The sequence below is a fragment of the Egretta garzetta genome, unplaced genomic scaffold, assembly GCF_000687185.1.
Source record: "Egretta garzetta isolate BGI_Z169 unplaced genomic scaffold, ASM68718v1 scaffold45, whole genome shotgun sequence".
Taxonomy (NCBI): Eukaryota; Metazoa; Chordata; class Aves; order Pelecaniformes; family Ardeidae; genus Egretta; species Egretta garzetta.
This window is the reverse complement of record NW_009260028.1, coordinates 10640147-10655518: the sequence shown is the minus strand read 5'-3', so window position 1 is coordinate 10655518 and position 15372 is coordinate 10640147. Positions and strand designations below refer to the sequence as shown.

The window sequence follows — 15372 nt, the reverse complement described above, 5'->3', positions numbered from 1 at the left end:
ACGCTTGTGATTGTGGAGATAAAAACAGGTGTTAATTTTCTATCTTGTAGTGAGAAGAAACAAGGTTCCAGTTCTGTGTAGTCTGGAAAAAATGTTTTTGTTTGTATATTTTAGCTTTTAGAAGACCAAGTTTTGACATCCAGTCTCCTCCCAATATTGGTCTGCGACGTAGCGGGCAAGTTGAAGGTGTGCGTCAGATGCATCAGAATGCTCCACGAAGTCAGATGGCTACCGAGCGAGACCTTCAGGCTTGGAGACGAAGAGTTGTTGTACCAGAAATACCACCAAGCTTACTCAGGTCTGTAGACAGCTTACTGTTTTGTTTTTTTTTTTTTTTTTCTATATCTAGTGCTATTAGACCTAAGCTAAGGTAGATACATGGTACAAACTTAAGTAGTTCAGTGTTACGGTCAGCTGTGCTTAAAAACTTCTGATTGTAAAGTCCACTCAACAAAAATAAGTGGACGTTTCTGTAGCTTAATATACAGTGATTCTCCCCTATTTCAGTATTTTAAGTCATCTGAAAGGACATCTAGATTACATAGATTCTTGCTTTTTCCAAAAGAAAGTGATATAGGTTACATTAATTTACGTGAAAGAATTTGGAGAGGTTGTGCTTTTTGAGACTTTGTAGGGGTGATATATTATGACCAGAAGCGGCACTGAGCGCTTGAAATGCTAAAACAGTTAGCTGCTTTCAAAAGTAATCGGTTTGCATCTGTGAAAAGGGGAATTAATATTGGTAGCTAAATATTTCTTTTTAAGGGTAAAGCCATATGTGTTGCCACATCTCTGAAGTTTTTAAAAAGCTTTCCCGGTGTTGGGAGGTAGAACGATTACAAAAGGAAAGATACGGATTAAAAATGGGGTTGAAAAAGGTTATTATATTCTGATATTTACAAGGAAGACTTTCTTAATATCCATCATCTTTACTCGTCTGGAAATGCAAGGACGTATGTTACAGGTCTTTGAGCAATAATAATGTCTGAAATTATTAATGTGAAGGAATTAGGTGTTAGGTTTTTTTAGATAGATACTTTAAAGAGAATGGATCACTTAACTTTTCAGCTTGTCAAACCAGATGTAGAATTAGATTTTCATTACTTTCTTGTAGGAAGCAAGAAGAATATCGAATTGCAAAAGGGGAAGAAGAGAGAGATCTTTATGCAACAGAGAAGAAAAAGTCATTCGAGTCATTGGAAAAGGTATGCAGCAGCTTCTAGGAAAATGGGCATTCGTTGCCTGGGGACAAGTCATGGTTTAAAAAAATGAAAGTAGACATTTCTGAAGGTATGGTCTTCAAAGGTTCCTGCTTGTTCAGCTTCCACTTATTGCAGAACAAGGTTTGATTTATTTTTATGAATACCTAGAATTCTTTTTTTCTTTCAGTCTTGCCTCCTTCTGTCTAAGGTATTTGGTAGTAATTTTTAAAGGCAGGTTTGATTTTCAGACAATTCTGGTTTTATGGCAGTTAAAGTTTCAAAGACAGTTGTTGCAGTCCATGCTAAAGCATTGAGGTGCAAGTGAGAATGTTCAGGGTCCTAGATTTGAAGAATTGTAGGCTATATTGCTATTGCCTTGTCATTTTACCTTAGATGACAACGTTTCGTATATGGGGCAACTTTTTCAGACTTCCCGCATTTTGAATTTTTTTCATTACCTGTTTTTTGGAAGAGATTGGTAAGAAAGAAAAATTGGTTATTGTACTGTTTTTATAAGATAGTGGTGTGATTTTCTGTGTCTTGCAGTACAAAACAATTTGGTGCAAGAATTCTACTGTGTGATCCCCTTAACTCGGGGGGGGGGGATAATTAAGGATTTCTCAGGATTGCACATTGTAGGCAGCTAATGTCTTGATTCTGTAAATATATTTATCAGGTAATGCGATTGGACCTGTCACAGAGCAGTGTCTTAGAACAACTACTAAATCTTAAATTGGGAAGAGCAAATTTAAAACTATTGACTTACAGGAAAATTATTTCAGGTGAAAAGGAATTTTGATGTGATCAGATTGTGATACGATGAGGCCATTTCAGTTTTTACATTCAGCAGTGCTTTTAGCCACCCTTTCACCCCCATAAAAGTTTGCCATGTATACTTTTATGTAACTTCTTCTTTTCACTTCTTATATATTAGAGTGACTCTGAGTCTTCGTTAATACAATCTAAGCGTAGACTGCACAGACGGAAATATCCCAATTACCGAACACGGAATAATATTGAACAACTGGAGTCTTCTGACGAGGAAAGAGAGAACTGCTTTGGCTTGATAGAGCAGGTAAGTTATCTTCCAAGTTCTGTATTTTGAACTTGAGTCCTTCAATAAGTGAAGTTTCCTGTAAATGCGCCCTTTCTCTCTTAAAACAAATAAGCAAACAAAAAAAATCCCTCTTTCAGCAGAGAAAGTATTTCTGTAAGCATCTTTATTGTTAGCACTTTTCAAACCTAGTTACCTGTTGCTTTAGTAATGGCAGTCTTTCCTGTCATTTTATAAATGGCTGAACTATTTTTGCTAAGAATCTTCTAAACCAAATCCACAGCCCAAGGCAAAAAATTGATGTACAATGCTGAGGTTGGCTTAAAGTGAAGTTTGGATTTTAGATATATTTTGCTCTTTCTCTGCAAAAATCTTCCAAATTTATGCACACACCTAAAACTGGAAATTTTGAAGGTTCTTGATAAAGCGTTGTTATGGCCTGGTAATGTGATTCTTCCACAGAGTCTGTTTATCCTGGCTGAGTCCTGGCTTGGGGTGAAACAGGACTTTGCTGTGGGTAGCAGATGCTTTTTACTGTTGTAATATCAGATGCTGTAAAATCAGTGGTAGGGCTGCTTGGACTACAGTTGTCCTTCCTTGCACACAAGGAAATAGTCTCAAACTGGGAAAGGGTGAAGAAGCGGAAGGAGTAAGGAACTTGTTGGACTAGTCACTGTGTTAAGGAAGAATGGTGAGCAAAATGGGGATGTTCAGGAGATAAGATAATTTTGGAGGCAAGATGAAGAATGGTATTCTTTGGAAATGGACTCTCTTCTCCTAGCGTCTTAACAAAGAATTCCTATGTGCTTAACAGCAATGATTTAAATTTAATGAAAAGTTCAGGTGTTCCTTACTTTGGGAATAGGGTGGAAGGGGGGTTGACAGGAGACTTCTGGCACCTGACAAATTCAAATCACACGAAGTGCAAATAGGAGAGTTATGTGCACTGTCCTGTAAATACTACACCCTGACAAATTCAAATCACACGAAGTGCAAATAGAGTTATGTGCACTGTCCTGTAAATACTACATATACTTAAATATTTTTGAAGAAGTGATGTTAGATCTATAAGAAGCTGAGTTTTGATGTAAATGGTTTTTTTGAGAGGAGGTTGGTTGTTTTAATCCTACAAATGATAGGATAAAAGAGAAGAACTGACTTAGTATTGTCCATCCTGTATGCTGTATGAGCAGGTCTTAGGGGGAAGACTAATTCAAACAGTATCGAACTTGAAGTTGCAAGTTAAATCTTGTTTTCTTACTTTTTTTTGCTTGAGAACATACACCTTGAGACATGAAGAACGCATATATTTAGTCGTTTCAGTTATGGAAAATATTTAAAACACGAAGTTAATGCAAATAAATTGTTGAGCACCAATCAGGAAATCATGTTGTTATGTATTTTGACTATTTAGTTTTGCATTTAAATGTATGCATGAATACACCCAGCTAGTACTTGGTCAATCAGTTGATACTAAAATCAGAAAAATCACCTGATTCTAACTTGCATAACTAATGAAAAAAAGATCAAAGAAGTGCTACTCCTGTAACAGAATATACCCACGTTGTGTGCGGATGGGAGATGTGATAGTTTTTCCTCAATTTGTTCCTTCTGCAATCTTTAAATTATTCCTTTGCATTCCAGTGAGCTAGATTTTATTGTGGACTTTATATGACCTAATTACAGCATCATGAGTCTGGAATTTGAACGAATCAGAATCACCTGCCACTTTGCTCTGATAAATGATGTGAACTTATTCTTAGACTAGAAAAAAATTGAACTGTCATATGGTAGGGGGATAGAAGTGTTGCTTTGTGAAGAGTGGCTACAGCAGGTGGATTCACATGTGGCTAACAAAATGTGAGTGAATATACAGAAGTTCATGATTAATAGTGCACTCCTGAGGTTCATAGAGTAAGTTGAAATCAGCTGCAAAAAATAACTACTTTCATTTCCATTTTAACAACTCTTTTTACCAGCTTTCTTCCTAACTTGATAATATGCAGATGTGAAGGGAGAATGTGTTTTATGTTTCAAACCCTTAAAATGTGTGCTGTGAGAAAGTTCTGGGTTGACTCTGTGTATTTTTAAATTCAGGAAGCCGAAGAAAGTGAGGGCTCTGGCTCATCTGATGAAGAGGAAGAGTGGAGAAGTGACAAGAAAAGCAACAGTAATAGTTCTAGGTAAAAGCAAACAAACAGATCCCAGCTTTTACTGTAATGAGTTTTACTTGAATTTTGGCAAGTTAAAAGTTGTATTGAAGTTCTGTTGTGCTTTGTATGTAATAATATTTTGTAGGGTACTGTACTGACACGTTGCATTGGTATTTAGTGTTCCTTTTCGCCAAAACATTTCTGCCTTTTAATGTGGCTTCAAATCCTTTTGCTTTTTTGCTAGATGGCAAGGAGGAAGAAGATAGTCTGGAATGTTTTTTTTATAGTGTGCTTTGTTCCGTTGAGTTTTTGAGGGGTGGAGTTTTTTGTTTGGTTTGGGGGTTGGTTTGTTTTTTTTCTAATAATGCAGCAACAGTCAGTTGCTCTTACAAAAATGGTTGAAAAAAAAAATCTTAATTTTGATATGGTTATAATTTTGTTTAGAACTGAAGTTAGAGTTAACTTTTTAATCACTTTATTATGGATGTTTTAGATACTGTATGTAGAACTCTAGTAGAACTAAAAAATAGAGAGATATTTAAAAAGTGAATGTGTACCTGTGAGATTTGTATAACTGTCTTGAAAGAATTGAAGTGGTGTTTGGATAGTGTGTTCTTTAGGGAGGCCTCTTAACTATTCCAGTATTTCATTGCACAGCTTTCTTGCATAAAATTACTGATTTTAGAATTCACCAGACTTGAGGGTTTTGTTTTAAAAACGTGCTTTGAATGACTGTGTTCCCAAAAATTATGTGAAACATCAAGTGAAGTAATTCTTACAACAGGTCGAAGTAATTTTAGTTCTTTTCACAGTGCTTTCAACAGCAATCTATATTGGCAGATATTTGTCTAAGAGAATTCAGCATTCTGAAATATTGATAACTGGGTTCTATGTTTGTATTTTCCCTGGTCCCATCCACTACGGACAGTGATTCTTCTAGTAGATACTCTGACTGGATCGCTGATGCAGGGATTAACCTACAACCTCCTGTGCGGACTTCTCGACGGAAAGCTATCAGATACTGCAGTACTTCAGAAGATGAAGTATCAGCAGAGAAATCATCTCCTCCAAAGAGAAGAAGAAGAAAAAGGAGAAAAAAGCCCAAACCAAAAAAGCAGGAGGAGGTATACAGCTAATTTCTTCTACTCACTGTTTAATATATTTCTCTCTTAGGTTTTTAGACCTTTTCACTGGAAACTGTTAAAGTAATTGTTATTGCCATTGGACAAGGGTATGGGTATCATTACATATAGTGTACTCTTAAATAATTTGAGACCATTCCAAATGCAAGGTATTTGCTGATTTGTAGGGAAGAATCTGCATTTCAAGTGAAGTCGTTTTCACTTTTCAAATAAAGAAGGTTCTCAAGGTTGCTGGTATCAAAGGGGAAATGCGATTATTAAATAACTGTATATTTGACTAAATAATAAACTGAATATTAGACCCTGTTAAACTGTCTGGTTTTAAGTAACATATCTCTTGAAAACTTCGGGGATATAGTCACTGTATTTACAGTGGCCATTTATACTTGGGTTGAGTTTTAGGTTTTTGTAAGTTAAAATAATTACTTTTTTTTTTTTAAAGTTACTGAAACTTTTAAGTTAATTTAAATAATCCTTTTTTTAAGTTACAATAGCGATTATCTGTAAACAGATTTTTTTTTTTTTTTTTTTTTTTTAATGCTTGGGGTAATTCTGGTATTTTTTTCTCTCTGTCCGTTCACTTTCTTCCAAGTATTCTCAAAATGATATTTTTGGAACTCTTAATAGGGATATTTACTGTGCAATATCTCTCATTATTTTTTCATCTTCCAATAGCTTCTTGCAGCTTGTTAGATTTTTAATTGGGCACTGAGACTGCCATCTAAATTACAAAATTTTGTTTCTCTGAAGACCTGAATAATAGTCATCTTGCTCACTCAAATCTTCACGTAGGAAAGGAATGCTTAGTATTAGTACTACAGATACAGTTGCAACTCAAGCAAAGCCTTGGAAGAATTTTGCTAATAGGTTTGGAAATGTACATTTGTCTTTTAGAAGTTCAGCTTTTGTCTGCCAAATTAAAATGGAATGAGTTGTTTTGATGTCATGTCAGCAATATGTCCATTAGGTCTAATTTTGCTCTCTGTTGTGTGAAGGCTAATACTCCAACTCAACCAGTAAACTTGGAATTCTCATATGATTGGCATCCTCCCATTTGGATAACAGACACAGCTCTTCGAAGATCCCCTTTTGTTCCTCAGATGGGCGATGAGGTAGGAATATTGATTAAAATCTTTAAACGCTTGTGTTAACTGACTTTATTATAGTTACTAAATATAGGATAACATTTACTGTTTGTGTTTTTGGTTTGGTGTTGGGTTTTTTTAGGTAATATATTTCCGACAAGGACATGAAGCTTACATTGAAGCAGTTAGAAGAAATAACATTTATGAACTGAATCCACACAAGGAGCCATGGAGAAAAGTATCCCTTAGGGTAGGTCTACATTGAAGATACTGTGGGTTCAACACTACTAGTCTGTGAATGAAGAGTCATATTACACTGTTTGCAAAACATTGATTTGTGAGGTTATGCTGTTTCCCATAATGTTTCCCTGTGGAAACAATAGGGGAAAGTGTCTTAAATTACCAGAGTATCTTCAGAATTACCTGTAGGAAGCCCAAATATAAATAGCTGTGTTAAAATCACCAAGTCTGACAGACTGTCTTCCACTGAAATCTCAAATACAGTTTCAATATTTTGGGGGTTTTGGATGTGGGTACAATTCATATGCTTGGTTAAGTTAAGGTTACATTAATAGTTCTGTGCATAGTCCAGAAGGCAATACTTGCTGAAACTGTTTGCTCTTCCCTGTAGGATCAGGAATTGGTAAAAATAGTTGGAATTAGATATGAAGTTGGTCCTCCCACATTATGTTGCCTCAAGCTTGCCTTTATAGATCATGCCACCGGAAAACATACAGACAAATCCTTTTCTATCAGGTATGTGGATCTTTATTTTTCTGAAAAGTATTTTAAAATACATTTATTTTTAAGCTTCTTCCTTAACGTCCTAAGGCACACATGTGAAAGGGATTATTTTTTTATCTAGATACCATGATATGCCAGATGTTATCGACTTCCTTATATTACGTCAGTTCTATGATGAAGCCCGGCAAAGGAACTGGCAAGCTTGTAAGTGTTTGGTTTTTAAGTATTTGACTGAACAACTTTAAAATAAAAAATTTATCCTTGATTAATTGCTGAATATGCTAGATGCTGCTTGCTTGTAACTTCAGAGGGCTCTCTGGTAGGTAACATCCCTTTGCCCTTTGGTAATTTGAACTTGTTAACTGCTGTACTAAGCGTTTTGGAGGGATTACTGCAGCCCTAAGATGCAGTCTTGAGACTCTAGTATTCACTTTTCTTATTTTATAGTTAAGTAGCAAACTTAGATTTTAGCAATTGTATTTTTCTGAATTGTATTTTTTTGGCATAATACGTTGTCTCATCTTTTACTGAGTATCAGTGGGTTTAGAATTTTAAACTGAAATACATTGATCAAAAGTTTTTCTAATTGCATGTAGAAGAAGCATAGTTAAAATAACTTCTTGGTAGACTATCTGAGCAGACTTTTTGTGGTCTAGCTGATAGATTCCGATCCATTATTGATGACGCGTGGTGGTTTGGAACAGTGCTGGGTCAAGAACCGTATCAGCCTCAATATCCAGATAGTCACTTTCAGTGTTACAGTGTTAAGTAAGTATAAAAAGATTTTACACTTCTAATGTTCATAGTGTGGGTTGCCTCTTACATAGCTGGCTTATTGGTATGAGAATGTATAAATTGTTCAAATTATTTTATTGGTTGTATTATCACTTCTTAATGGTTTCAAGTTGCTAATCTAGCGCAATGTGAATATATAATAACTTGTGGCAACTTTTTAGTGACTAGTAATATGGTAAAAGAAGTTATTGACCTCTTTCACATTTGCGAATCGTTTTCTGTAATGACTAGTGCTGAGCAATTTCCAGTGTACGTTAATTATGATTCTTCATTGATAATTGGTTTTGGATGGGGCATGCTGAATCTCTTCTGTCGTTGCTGACATCATGATCCTTGTGCTTCAAGTTCTCACACTTCTGTCTTTCACATTATAGTCCACAGGAGCAAGTATACGTATAAGATGATCTCCTGCTATCACTTGTGAGTCCTGTAGATGATGTTTCCAAATGTTGCGCGCTCTCTCTCTCTCCCTCTCTATGTCTCTCCATGTGCTTGACACGTGGCTGTGAAAACAGAACTTGAGTCGCTTCACTGCCTAGTGGTGTTCTGCCATATTCCCTGTTGTGTAGATCCCACTTGCAGTTTCACCTTTTGATTTCCTCTTTGGGTGATATTTAACTAGACAACTGGCAGATAATGTTACCCTGTATTACCTGTAACAGACAAATCCCTTTGACCGGTCTATGTGTCAGGGGGTCATACTGCTTAGATGAAGGCACATAATATCAAGTGCATTGTTCAAAACATGGCAAGTTGAGCACATCAAGGGTATTGGAGTAGAAACTAATAACTGTTTAAACAGGAAAGGCCAGGAACATCTGAGTCGAACTGGTAACAAAATAGTTGGACCCATATCTTCTTGACCAAGGCGTGTTCTGAAAAGTGCCTGCCTGCTATACGCCTATGATGGTTTGGCGTTAGTGGTGTTCCTGTGCACCTTCTTTCATATCAATGAAGAGGTCCTTCACACACAGGAGAGGAAAGGTGAACAAAGACAACTCTGGACCTCAGTGTTCAGTATCAGGATATTGTCCTTGTCCTGTCCAAGTTGTCTGGAATGGTTATGGGATGTTGCTTGCTTTGGATTCCCCCAGCAAGGGAGGACTGTAAGGAGAATAATCAGTGAATACTTAATATTCTTATTTCTGATTCCTACTTCTATCATGACCAGCGATTCTTCCCATCTCTTTTACAGTATATTTGATATTCACAGTTTCATTGACAGAGGGCTTTTTATGTTTTTTCACTCAGAGGCTTCTGAACCTGTCACTCATCCCAAAGAAAGGAAGTCCTTCTAACTAATAGACAATTCTGTGAGATTGCCAAGATTGCATTATGTATTTTGGTTCCTTGTCTCATCTACTTTACTTGCCATCTATCCCGTTGATTTTCCTTAGTGGGAAGGTGTAACTAACTTCCAGATTCCTCTATGCTTTTGGCAAGTGAATTTTCACTTTTGCTTCTACAGCTACAATTAACAAATTGGCACTCCTGATGTGCCGTGAATAAAGTGGCCTCAACGTTAAGTCCCTACAACAGATCATCTGACCATAAAGAACTTCTTCATGTTCCTGGCAGTAATAAAGCTAAGACTGCTCCACATATAAGGGATCTGTCAGTCTCTGCAAATGCTTGTTTTTTCTTTGAGTTGCTTAATCACCCACACTAAGAAAGTACATACAGACAAAAACTTGAAATCCAGACTGTCTGTACGTTGATTTGTTGCCCTCATTCATTTCATTCTCCTTCAGACTCTGCTCTTACCTAAAGAGAGGATCTTGACAAACTAAAATGGTGCTGGATGTTTACTGACTTCTTACTCATGTCCCAGGCATGAGGGGTAGTACACTTGGAGGCACGTCTCCTGCAAGTGATGTAGGGGTGAAAATATTCAAGTTATGGGCTAGTATATTTTCCCTTATTTTGTAAAATGATGTACAGAGTAAAAATCCAGAGAGTCCGGATACCAGTATGAAAATACAACTAAATCTTATTTCAAAGTACTAAATTTTATGTTAGATAGCTCAAACCCTTTGATATGCTACCATGGGGAATAAATGTTACCTTCCCTTTGTTACACCTTTCATATGTTTTGTTGTGTTGCCACAGTTCTTCCTTAAGAGGAAGAGTAGATGAGGTTTTTGGTTGTTTTCTTGGCCAGTTGAAAATCAAGTTTCCAGTTATGAAAAAGAGCCTATAGCCAATTTCCTAGACTCCTTTATTCTGTGAATAACAAAGGATATTTCAGTATTTTAAGGTACCAGCCTTTAAGAGAGGAAAGTCTAGAGCTGCTTTGAAGTTAGCTTAATAATTTAATAGGTAAGGAATGCAGTGCTCTTTAAAGAGCACTTTCAAAAGATTGCTCTTCAAAGATTTGTGCTGCTTTTGTAGAGAATGTGACTCTGTTCTACTTCGACTCAAACACAACTCTTCTAGAGACGATTCCCAAGATATGTATATGAAAATGTCTGGCATGTTTTGCAGGCATGGTTAGGTTTTGTGACTTGGCTGGGTCCTTAGCTCTCTTCCTAAATATGATCCTTTGTTCGGGAACAGTAGCTTCCTAATTTGCATTCATATGCTTTATACATTGAATGCAAAAAGATTTTTAAATACGTTTCATTTTACATCTGTTTAATTGGCTAAAACCAACCTAAACTCAAATGGTTGCGAGACTATGCTGGAAAAACTGCAATATGCTGACTCTTTTCACTCAGGATTTGGGTTATGGTGCTTTTTTAGATGGTAGGATTTTGCTAATCTGGGCAAGTTTGAGCATCTGCAGTTGTTCTTCACCACTTCTGGGACAAAGATGCTTTCTGGAATTGAAGTGCTTTTTATTTTATACCAGAAACAGCCTTTGAAAGTTGGCTTCAGAACACGCGATGATGGAGAATGTGGTGGGAAACCACATTTGAATTAGATGAAGGGGAGTAATTGCCACATAACTTAATTGAAAGTCTTATCAGTAACCAGGTTGTCACACATTTAGGAATCATCTCAAATTACCACCATCACTGTTTGTATACATAATAAATAAACAGAAGATGTATAAATTGAATATTTTGTTATTTCATTGGCAAGACAAAAATGGGTATTTGTGTAGAGGCAGCTTTATAGATTAAGTTGCATTACCTGGATGAATGGAGTTTAAGTGGAACTAAACGGGGCTTAAGCTGTACTAAACTACTGATAAAGTCTTTCATGCAGTATTATGTAGCAGTATATACATTTATGAATACCAACAACTTCTGAAGTATTGTACATTTACAGGGGAGGAAAACTCTATAGATGAGCCTTCAGAACTCTGTTAGTTTGTAAACATTAAAACAGGCTGAATTTGGATGGATCTAAGTTTTCCTTCGTCGCTGGGTAATCCAAAATAATGGGGAGGTGCTCTTGCCTGAGCAGAGTTCTAGTTATAAAGTATTATGAGGATGATCATCTCAGTTTTCTGTTCTTTTGAAATAAATACACAGGAGGTATTAGACCAAATATATAACTTTATTAAGTCATAAGAAGTAGATGGCATTCACCCAGGCATTTGAAGAACTCTTGATATGAAACTCCTGGCAAGGTTGCAGACTGTCCTACAGTTGGACCCTGTACTAGAGAACTGGCAGATTGCCATCGTAACTCCTGCCAACCAAAAAGGCTCTGGAGGGAAATTGGTGAACTGCAGACTGATCTGTTTGCTTCAGTTTCTGATACGTGTCTATAGTAAAGAATATGCTTATGCTCAATAGCATTAAACCCAGCTGGAGGAAATAGCCTGCACTGTATCTGTACAGGGCAGTTCTGCGCCTCTACCCCTTTTGAAGTTCTGTGACTTTGTTAGTTAGCATATGAATAAAGTGGACACTATTTACCTTGCCTGTCACCTTTATGATTTTGTGAACTATGAACGCACCCCCTTCACCCTTCTCTTCCATCTGAAGAGTCACATTTTGTTTTAATCTCAACCCACAAAGCATCTGGTACATACTCTTAGTCATTTTAGTTGCCCTTCTCTGTACTTTTCCCAAAGCCACTACAGCTTTGGATTTTTTTTAAGATGGATTTTTTTAAGACGCCCTTGACAAGAGATGTTAAAGAAACTAAGACAGCATAGGATTGGAGCAGATACTTCTATGGTGAAAATTAGTTAAAGGATAGGGTGCAAAAGAGTGGTTCTTAACAATCATGTATCAGGCTGGAGTAGTGAGCTCCCCCAGGAATTGGTGCTGAGACCAGCTTTAGTCAGTGTCCTTCTAAGCCTCTTGGAGGGTGCACACAGTGAACTATCCAAGGTCTGTAAATATCGCAAGTCATTTCAGGTAGTAGTGAAATATAACCCTAAAGGTGAGGACTTCTAGAAGGACCTCATAAAACTGACTGGGTAAAAAAAAAAGCCAGATAACTTTCAGCACAGATGCATGTTAGGTAGGATATCTGAGGGAACAGTGGTCTTATTTGTGCTTATATGATGTTGAGCTCATTAGTAGATTCAGGTGGAGACAAAGGTTGAGGCAGTCATTGACAGTCTCAAAATGTCAGCTGTGTGTGCAGTGGCAGCTACAAAAACCAATAAAGTGCTGGCCACCATCAGAATGAGTATCAGGGACAAAGCAATATTGCTCACAGCTTTATAGCACTGTGGTGTGCAGCCATCTTGATGCACTTTGGCTCTCACCATCTAAAGAAAGATGCAGTGACTTTTGGAAAAGTACGGAGAAGGGCAACTAAAATGAGAGTATGTACCAGATGCTTTGTGGGTTGAGACTAAAACAAAATGTGACTCTTCAGATGGAAGAGAAGGGTGAAGGGGGTGTGTTCATAGTTCACAAAATCATAAAGGTGATAGGCAAGGTGAACAGAGAATTATTATTCACCAAAATCTGTAACGACAACTAGAGGTGCATGTTGGAATCTGCAGGTGATTTGTTTGAAAGAGTTTTTTGTGTTTGGTTTTTTGTTTTGTTTTTTTTTTTTAAATGTAGAGGGTACTGAACTTTGGAAATAGATTACATGGGACGCTGTGGAAAGAGAATTAGCAGGTTCAAAAAGATACTGGACAAAAATAAACAGACACTAAAGGAAGTAGGTTGGGATGTATTCACAAATATGCCTAGAGGAATACAGTGATCATGAGTGCTGGAAGTATGAGTAGTGTGGACTTGAACCAGTGTCATGTGGTCTCTGTAAACAGCATCTCCCAATAATAGTTTCAAAGACACAAATTATTGGTCTAGCTGGACCAGGACATTAAGCTGATCCAGTCAGGCATTTCTTACCTTAGAAATACCAAAATTTGTTGGTATTTTTTGTGTTAAAAACATGTAAGATCTGCCCAAATGTGGTAGGATTTGGAGAGATCTCAAAATTATATTCATACCTAATAGTTAAATATCAGAGTGAATATACAGATACGCTATCAATATTAACTGTGTTTGCCTTTGATTCCTTTTGGTCCCTACTTAACTTCAGTTTCTTCATTTTATCCTTACTCTTTCCTTTGTCTTAATGCGGTATGCCTTATAAAATGAAATTTTAATATACCAAATACTTCACTTATTTTTCTTCCTTTCTCTGAAACATTCCATGGACTTGCACAACTCCCGTTGTGGTTAGCAAAAAAATTCCTCTCTCTCTGTGTTTATTTCTTGTATTTTCCCCTTGATGTTGTTATCTTGTTATTACAAGTATAAGGCTTATTTTTCTTCTGCAACTTCTTTATATAGGCTTTGTAAAAATGATTTTTATGTTGGGTAAGTTGCATATAGCCAAAATCAGGAGCATAATTTTAATTTGAAGTGAATCATGAAGAATGTTTCTTTTTTGCACTGTGACAGTTCATTGCTAGCTAATGCTTTTGTTTAATGCATGTTTATACAGTATATTTTATTAGTAGCTAAAAATAACTGTGATTTAAATATGCTTGGAGGGAATACTTCTGAGTCAAGATAACTTTAAATTATTACTGTTTTTTTTTCTTTTTTAACTTGGTGAATCAGGTGGGACAATGGTGAAATTGAAAAGCTTAGCCCGTGGGACATGGAACCAGTTCCTGATAATGGTAGGTAGAAACTCTCTTAATAGAACAATTTAATGTGCTTCTCCCTCTTTCCAGTTCTTTTGTTTCATGCAGGTAGGGGACCTTAGACGATTCTTATCTTTCTTGTGACTCTTGCCACTAAGGCATCTGAGTACAGTATCCATTGTGCATATCTACTTAACAGGTGGACCTGACATGACAATAGGTATCCTTTAAATTATAGAGAATATCAGCATGTTGGTTATGTGTATTTAGGCAAGAAAGTTCTTAAAAGACAGTCTTGCTTCAGATTTGGTGAAACACCTTGAATATACCTATAATTTTCCCTCTGCATGGTCCAGAGCAATTTTGAAGGAAATACTTTAAATTTATAGCTCTGGCTTATGCAATAAAACCTGCAACTTGCAAATGTCAAGTTTCAAAAACATCTCAAGTTTCAAAAGACTACTTTGTTTCAATACATTATAGTCAAAGGGGATGGGGGAAGAATACGTATAACACAATTTCCAGTCAGCAAATCCTTACTGCATATAGTTTAAAACCGAGCAATTTATAAAGTTTGCTGGTCAAATCCCAATCAACTGTAAATGAAACAGTTGGATTCCTGGTTTGTCTTATTCAATTCCGTTTTCCAGTGCTTGTCAGTACCAGCTGGGTGGAGGGAGGAAAGTTGCTGAAATACTGAGAGAGCAGTTACTGAATAAGCTGTCAAAAAGATACTAATTTTCTTAATAACCTTTGCTAGGAGTTGGCTTGTTTCCCAGATGTCAGAAGGGCTTATGCTATATTTTTTTTTTATTTCTTGAATAGGAGTATATTGTACACATGTGGATATTCTCAGTAGCTACCTGGCTGTAATCTTCAAAGTGTTAGCTGGCTGCTTCAGTCATATCTTGCGATGACAAATTCTGCAAAACAGTCTGAAATCAAAATGTGAAATTGAAATCTTTATACATTTTAGTTTATAGAAAACAAGTACTCAGCAGGATTTTGGTTTTACAGACACAGATTTAACTGAAACATTCCATTTTCTCATCACCAACATCTGTGTCTTTCTAACATACAGAAGCTTTTATTCATTGTGAACTGGTTAATGCTTCCCATATATGTCACTGAGAGCCATATTATTGTTAGAGGCTTACAAGTCTTACATGTCAACTTCA

The 15372-nt window shown here is 36.5% G+C and overlaps 1 protein-coding gene across 2 annotated transcripts in view; it reads left to right on the top strand.

The window, feature by feature from the left end:
• Nucleotides 1-15372, top strand: part of BRWD1 (bromodomain and WD repeat domain containing 1) — a 59930-nt gene that overhangs the window by 23747 nt on the left and 20811 nt on the right. For both annotated transcript variants that reach the window (XM_035896535.1, XM_035896534.1), the window contains 11 exons: nt 115-298; nt 1115-1205; nt 2137-2277; nt 4354-4439; nt 5338-5533; nt 6547-6663; nt 6779-6886; nt 7268-7392; nt 7502-7584; nt 8037-8148; nt 14169-14230. In XM_035896535.1, the coding sequence (XP_035752428.1) occupies nt 115-298; nt 1115-1205; nt 2137-2277; nt 4354-4439; nt 5338-5533; nt 6547-6663; nt 6779-6886; nt 7268-7392; nt 7502-7584; nt 8037-8148; nt 14169-14230 (1305 nt within the window). The remainder of the gene's footprint in view (nt 1-114; nt 299-1114; nt 1206-2136; nt 2278-4353; nt 4440-5337; nt 5534-6546; nt 6664-6778; nt 6887-7267; nt 7393-7501; nt 7585-8036; nt 8149-14168; nt 14231-15372) is intronic.